This window comes from Ostrea edulis, chromosome 6 (genome assembly GCF_947568905.1).
Source record: "Ostrea edulis chromosome 6, xbOstEdul1.1, whole genome shotgun sequence".
Taxonomy (NCBI): domain Eukaryota; kingdom Metazoa; phylum Mollusca; class Bivalvia; order Ostreida; family Ostreidae; genus Ostrea; species Ostrea edulis.
The window spans coordinates 84,609,751-84,617,654 of NC_079169.1; the positions used below are offsets into that span (position 1 = coordinate 84,609,751).

The window sequence follows — 7,904 nt, forward strand, 5'->3', positions numbered from 1 at the left end:
AGACATTTAGCACTCAAATAAAGCTGATCCCTCCATTGTCAACTGCCAACATACCCGTCTGGCGTCACATGCCCACACACCCAGAAAGCTGATCCCTCTGGTGTCGCATGCCCACACACCCATAAAGCCGACCCGTTGTCACATGCCCACACACCCGTAAAGCTGATCCCTATGTTGTCACATGCCCACACACCCATAAAGCCGATCCCTATGTTGTCACATGCCCACACACCCATAAAGCCGATCCCTATGTTGTCACATGCCCACACACCCGTAAAGCCGATCCCTCTGTTGTCACATGCCCACACACCCATAAAGCTGATCCCTCCGACGTCACATGCCCATATACCCTTAAGCTAAACCAGCTGGTATCACATGCCCACACACCCTTAAAGCTAAACCCTCTGGTATCACATGCCCACACACCCTTAAAGCTAAACCCTCTGGTATCACATCTACACATTCGCAATCTTGTTTACTAGTGAGAATGCACTTTTGGTTTTTACCAGAATTTCAACACAGATATGAAAACATGTACAAATAACAACATTTATAAAATATAAAATATTTATTCAGTTACATTACTTATTAGCAAGCAAACGCTTCAAAATGACAATGACTTCAATAATAACAAAGAACGCATGTACGAATTATCTTGAAACAATTCCCTGAAATAAGATTCAAAGCTCCGTCCCTCCAAGAGACAAAAGGGGGCAGGACTCCTTGACAACAAACATACAAGTACTAACAAAAATAACTGAGACAGTCTACCATATACACTGACAGTACCAATTTGTTGGAGATGAGACAATGAACATACTCAAAAGTATCCAGCAAAAAATATTCAACAAATTTTTCTTTCAACTTTGAACCAATTTCTATATATAGAAATACCCAATAGCAATGAGCTGTAGCTTTTAAAATTAAAAAAATGTCTCTATTCTTTTTGCATTGATCTAAAAAAACCCACCAAAATACCAGTATTGGGAAATAAATATGAAATGAATAACATCTAAGTGTGAAATCTGACATGATACCAGTGTATGTTATTGTTTCAGATCTGTTAGAACCAGTTACATGAATTCTAAACAAATACGTTTCATACAAAAATAATAACGTTCACTATGAGAGATCAACAATATGATCAAAATAACTGACAAAAGTTGTGGTTTCCCCTTTTCTCACCAAAGAAAATGTGTACTTTCATGTACTTGAATAATAATGAAACTCGCACACGTACTTTGATAATAATTCCAAAAGAACTACAGACTGTGTGCAGATAAGTGAAAATTTAAAATCGAAGACAAATATTCAATTTATGGAGAATCAAACATCACATGATTAAGTGAGAAAAAAACAACCTTTCCTCCAGTGGCCTCATATATAAAAAATATTTGATACTACATGTAATCTATATTACGAGATCAGTTTCCATTTGTTCATGTCAACAAATTATGAATCATCAAATAATGTTCCCTCTTAATGTATCAAAATTAGTATAGAATTACAAAAAATGTAAAAATATTAATAATTAATGACACAAAACACACTCCCTGGGGGGTCAATGTAGCAGTGTGGATATCAGCTTTATTGTACCAAGAAAATTGGCTAACCATCACAGGTTTAAACACAGAACTTGTTGGAATGTTATCATCATGCAAAAAATTAAAAGCTTCAAGTGAGATTGGAAAAAGATAAGAAATCTAAATATGAACAGAAAACATATATACATACCAAGCTACGCAATTCATACATTTTAAAGACACAATGTAGCTTCACTTGAGCACAGCTCACTTACAGAAACAGAGGGTAAAAAACCAACTGACTCGAAATCTTTTTACTTTGATGAAATACTTGAAAAACATATGCTGTTCATTTTATTTTCCTGTTACAATTGATCTTGTTTAATAGCTGAAATATCCAATCTAAGATTAATTATACATCATGATGCAAGTAAAGAAAAAACACATATGGAATTAATTTGTATTTACTATATATGTAACATAAATACAAATATTTAGATCTTCAAAAGTGTTTAAAAGGACCTCTGACAGTACAATCTATATATATTTTCATTTATTTATAGATAGACAGAAAATTCTTTCCCCATGTTTACTATTACAGCTACAAAACAATCTATTCCTAATGGAAGACTTTCACAAATACTATTAAAATACTCCTTTACTATGATTCTAATACACAATCTGCCCTGGTACAGGACTTCCCACTTCAATGTGGATACATAAAAATCCTCCTGTACGAGATTTTCATCTAAAACCAGTATGTACTGGGTGCTTTAACCATTTGCACCACCAAATATTTCTTTTACTATTGACATTGGTACATAGAATTATAAAGCTAACTGCACCATTTAAAGCTGCAGCAACATTCATCACAACCTTGGAACTATAACAATGGGAGAACAAGAATGGTTTCAACTCTATTTATAACCTCTATTTTCAACATGTTTTAATAACAAGTCATAACAATATCGTCAAACATGAGCCGACACTAAATGAATTCAGAATGTCTCTGTGTTTTTCTAAGCCATTGACTTGATATACTAGACTCGGCAGTACATAATAAATTTTCAGAGATATTGTCGATATGAAGCACTATACTGGTTTGCCAAAGCTTTCAAGAATGACAATTTTTCAACTTCTGCGTACAGTGACAGGTATTCGAAGCATCACGAAATGAAATCATTCAAGCATGGCATGAAAATTAACACAACAAAGGTCTAATGTTGAATTTGTTGTCAAACGCGAGACTTGTTCCCAAACCGGTTGCCTGACTTACTCCAAACTCTCCCCGTTTTCGTTGACATCGGTTCCGGACTTGATGGCCCAGATTCCCACAGTGTGGTCACTACGGAAACAAAAACAAAACAGAGGAGTGAGATGCAAATAAAAGAAAAGAAGAAGCTAAAATAGAAAAATATACCATAAACTGAGGCTAAAATTTGAAAGTTCCTATAAATGATAACAATTAATTACCCCAAATACAACCATAAAATCGAAATCATTTGAAAGCTGTCAAATTCATGTAAGAATTAATTGTACCAATTCTAAAATATCAATTTCATTACTCAACACTGAACATACTTTTAAGGTTATTAATTTCTTTAAAAAAAAAAAAAAAAAAATTAATAAAATCATAATTAGGGGCTAAACCATAAAAATAATTTTTGAAGGTTCAATACATTCACAGAGGAATGGATTTCTTTTGTTGAATTTTGGTTCAATGCAGAGTTTATGTACAACCATTTGACCTTTGTCTTAGCTTAAACAACTTTCAAATTAGTACTTTAACTTGTCCAGGAGTGAATCAAAGATATCAATGCAAAGGTGTGTTTGGCAAGCTGATAATGAAAGGACTGTTTATAAAATACACAGAATAAAAGAAAAGATAGAAGAGAAATAGAATAATAATTCATTTAGTTCCTCTTGTGTTATATCTTAGTCATTCCTTTAAATGCTGAATGGTCACAGGTATAGATTTTTCTTGGCTAATTATTAAACAGCAATGAGTTCATACACGGTCAGATGGTCTTATCATAACATGCGAGTCTCATGCTACACGTCAGTAGAGGTTATTTCCCCTTGGTCATGGACAGTTTCATGCATTGTAATTATGGTCAGATGTAAAATTCACATGATTGTATTCTCCTGTACTGCCAGAATTTCACTACAGTTTCACTGAAATACAAATAAATCATTTCACAGCTTCATTTCCTGTTTAAATGAACATCAATCATCATCATATCCCAAGTAATCAAAAGTTAATCCATAGCACTATAACATATCATCCACATGAACTGGGCTTTATGGGCTTGCAGAGTAATGATTTATATATTGCACATTAATTTCAACTACCTCATGCAAGAGATGATGCAATGTGCTACTATATAATCTGATTCAATGACCTAAAAATGGAGATACTTTCATTACATGAATCAACTTTGCACACTCACTTGGATGCTGTGAAGATGGCAGACGAGTTTGTTGCGATGGCGTTGATGGGACTTGTGTGAGCCTTGATTTCTCCGAGTTGGTTACAGTTCTCGACGTTCCACAACTTAAGGAACCCTCCTCGACAGCCACTGAACAAAACACTGTTTTCTGGCATGAATTTCAAAGCACAAATCCAATCCTTGTGAGCCGAGTTTATAGACTAAAGAAATAAAAATAAGAAACAAATAACATAATCATGTAGTCGTGATCTGAATGTTTTAGAATTAGTACAACAGGGATACATCTGTATAGTAATTCAATACTTCATAGTATCATTGCTCCAGGTAGAATTTTTTCATATATTGTAAGTTGTATTAATGCCACGGTGCTAAAATTTCACAATTTGTGACAAGGGTACCAATTGTTATAGTTTTAATTCCATGTTATAAGAAAATCTGCTTTTAAAATTTTGATTACAAAAACATTTAAATGTTTTTAGCATATTATTCACTATGGTTTTGATTTCACATATAGATGTTAAATCGTGTTAATTTTCCAATGGACAGTAATTTCTTATACAGTATAATCTGTCTAAACCGGCTGTGTGTGGTTCCAAAGAAATTGGCCAGTTTACACAGAGTCTGGAGTGCAGAATGTTGAAAAGTATGAGAGTTGCATCCCTTGTATTTGCTGTCTACTATGCATACGTGTGTAATGATTGCTAATGTTTTATCATATCACAAAAGAATTCAAAATGTGAAAATATAAATATCAGTGTTTTATCGCCGTGTTCTTTTTAAAAAGTTTCAATTTTTATTAAACGGTTTAAAAATCTGGGAATTATTCGCGCACTTTTCTGTGAATAAATTATCAATTTCGTCTACATCATCGCCGTCTTCAAGTGCTACATCATGTGCGTTCGTCAAGTTTGTGTTGTGTTCGTCTAAAATTTCTCTTTCCCAGCTTTCGTCGTAAATATATTCAATGGAAATATCGCATTTAACTGTCTCAATTTGTGGAACGGAATCTGATGTAATGCCGAGTGATCGACCGGATATAGCGAGTTGAGCTAACTTAACTGTATATCACCACTGTCTGACTCGTCGGAGAGCCCCGAAAGGTATACCCTGCTTTTGGAAAATATGACTGGGTTGATGACTATTTTGTTTCATTCCAAGAATGTATCGAATTCATCGATTAATTGAACTTTGTCTGTTGTTGTCAGTTCTCGTCTCTATCGTTATGGGGGAGGCCCGTGCACCATTATCTCTTGCGTGGTGCTGTCATAATTGAAAAGGGTATCCCCCAAAAATCAGGTTTTATTTTAAACTGATTACGACTCATTGCCAGTTGAACTGTTTTCCTCACCTGAGGCTCCCCATGAAACACCCTTTGTGTACTCCGCGTGTGATCGACCGAATACCGACAGGTTGGTCATCGTGGGGTGGCTGGTTTAAATACGATAATTAGAGCTAATTACGAGCAGTTGGGACCTCGTGTAAACCAAATACGATTGACGTACCAATTAGGTTGGTGTGTCATCGAGGGGCCAGTTTACACAGGATAATTAGAGTTAATTAATAGCAGTTGGGACTGTGTAAGCCGGCCGATATACAGAATACGCAGTATCCGGAGTACAGGGATTTATTAATAAAGGATTTGTTAAAGAAATTTTAGGGACTATATTTTGTGACCAGAATTGACAGAGCGCTGGAGTACTCAGAGGCAGGTTTGGACAAATTAAGTAAAATTTTGGGTCCTCCATTATGGCACAACTAAGCTTTGGGGACATGGTTTGAACAACATGAAATAAGGCTGAAATGAATAATTTCTAACCTTGTGGTTCTAGGCAAGATTTAAAAAAAAAAATTATTTTCTGAATTATCCCCCTTGAAATAAGTGTCAGCTCTTCATTTAAACAAATGTTTCCTCTTTTACTCAAAAGTGCTTTGTGTTAAGAATTGGTTGAAATTGGTCAGTGGCTCTTTTGAACATGTGGAAAATTAAATGCAAATGATATACATTTTTGTATGTAGCAGTCACTAACTTTGATCTTCAGTCTTCAGCTCAGTTGAGCTTTAACATTGGTGTATGAAATTTTCTGGAAGCCAAGCTGACATGTGACTTATGTGTTTGAGTTGTTGAGATGACAAATCATGTGACTTGCATGTTTCAGTTGTTCGGATGACAGGTCATATGACTTACATGTTTCAGTTGTGCAGATGACAGGTCATGTGACTTACATGTTTGAGTTGAGATGACATTGACATGTGATTTTTGGTTTGAGTTGTTAAGATGACAGGTCATGTGACTTATGTGTTTGAGTTGTTGAGATGACAGGTCATGTGAATTATGTGTTTGAGTTGTTGAGATGACACATGACTTACGTGTTTGAGTTGTTGAGATGACATGTGACTTACGTGTTTGAGTTGTTGAGATGACAGGTCCCACTTTTTGATACACATGTCTCTGGATCCACTGAAGAGTGTGTCATCGTGTATACAGAGCGACTGAATTCCGTCGTAGTGTGGGGGCTCCAGGTTATACTTAGGGGTCATAATACCAGCCCTCTCCTCCACCACCTCAAACATCTAGTATAAAAAAACAAAGGTCATAAAGGATACACAGGTGAAATATGAAAGCTCTATCACCATACTTTCAAAAGTTATGGCCAAGGTTAAAGTTTATGTGGGCGAACAGAGAGATGGACAGACCATTGACAGACCAAAAACTATATCTCCAATTACAGGGGCATAAAATATCATTCATGACATACAAATTTTAATTATGATGGAGTCATCTTTATGCAAGACTGTTCAACCCAGTGTTTGGTTTTACAATGTGGCACCTGCGGCTGGTACGTACTATGGTGAAGTTAATGGACTACAGACTCCTTATCTAACATCAGTACTTTTAAAATTTGATGAAATTGTCATTCTAAGTCAAATTACAAGAATGTAAAAATGCAGGTGCAATACTCCAAAGACCTCACCTGGTATGTAAATTATTGATGAATAAATAAACAGAGACTTGATTTTGTTGCAAATTAATGTGTATATTAGTTCATTATGTGTAATAATAATCTACTGTATTCACTAGGACATGAAGTATAGTTAAACACTTATGAAGTAGTTAAACTAAGGGATTCCACAAAATGAACTCTAATCAATATAGATAAATTTTCAAGCGAATTAAATGAAACCTGTACCCACGTCATACCTGGCAATAAAAACCTCATGAATCAAATATTACAAGCTAGAAACAGAATGGCTAGCATGACTGCATTAAAAAGTCATGTTTCTTGTATCAAATGTACATGAATAGACTGTATAAATTTTAGAGGGTGGGGTGGAGGTGACTGCATAATGGGAATGACCAAAATGACTGCCTTAACCATACTTAACATCAGGCCTGGATTTCTCAACAACAAAAAATTAAGTCAAAACATGGAATTAAGTAAGAGATTTTACTCAAATTTTTACTGCTTAAATAAAAGAAAACTCAAACTCAAGTTCGAGATTTTATCAAAAAATCCAAGCCAGCACTTCTGATCTCATCTACTGCTGAAGTTAACAGCGAAAATTTTAGAAATGTACAACATGAAATAACAATGAATATGACAGGTATGTATGGCATGATATAATAATGAATATGACAGGTATGTGTGACATGAGATAACAATATGACAGGTATGTGTGATATGAGATAACAGTATGACAGGTATGTGTGATGTGAGATAACAATATGACAGGTATGTGTGATATGAGATAACAATATGACAGGTATGTGTGATGTATAACAACATGACAGGTATATATGACATGAGATAACAATATGACAGGTATGTGTGATGTGAGATAACAATATGACAGGTATGTGTGATGTGAGATAACAATATGACAGGTATGTGTGATGTGAGATAACAATATGACAGGTATGTGTGACATGAGA

At 34.9% G+C, this 7,904-nt stretch overlaps 1 protein-coding gene across 17 annotated transcripts in view; it reads right to left on the minus strand.

Moving 5' to 3' along the window:
* Positions 1-549: 549 nt before the first annotated feature.
* The window catches only part of LOC125646797 (kinesin-like protein KIF21B), a 62,098-nt gene continuing 54,743 nt past the window's right edge, over positions 550-7,904 (minus strand). For 15 of the 17 annotated variants that reach the window (XM_056141095.1, XM_056141093.1, XM_056141105.1 and 12 more), the window contains 4 exons: positions 6,374-6,544; positions 3,974-4,173; positions 3,655-3,698; positions 550-2,868 (listed from right to left, as the gene is read on the minus strand). In XM_056141095.1, coding sequence (XP_055997070.1) covers positions 2,759-2,868; positions 3,655-3,698; positions 3,974-4,173; positions 6,374-6,544 — 525 coding nt within the window. In that variant the 3' untranslated portion in view covers positions 550-2,758. The remainder of the gene's footprint in view (positions 2,869-3,654; positions 3,699-3,973; positions 4,174-6,373; positions 6,545-7,904) is intronic. The other 2 variants (XM_056141103.1, XM_056141100.1) reach the window with 1 other exon arrangement.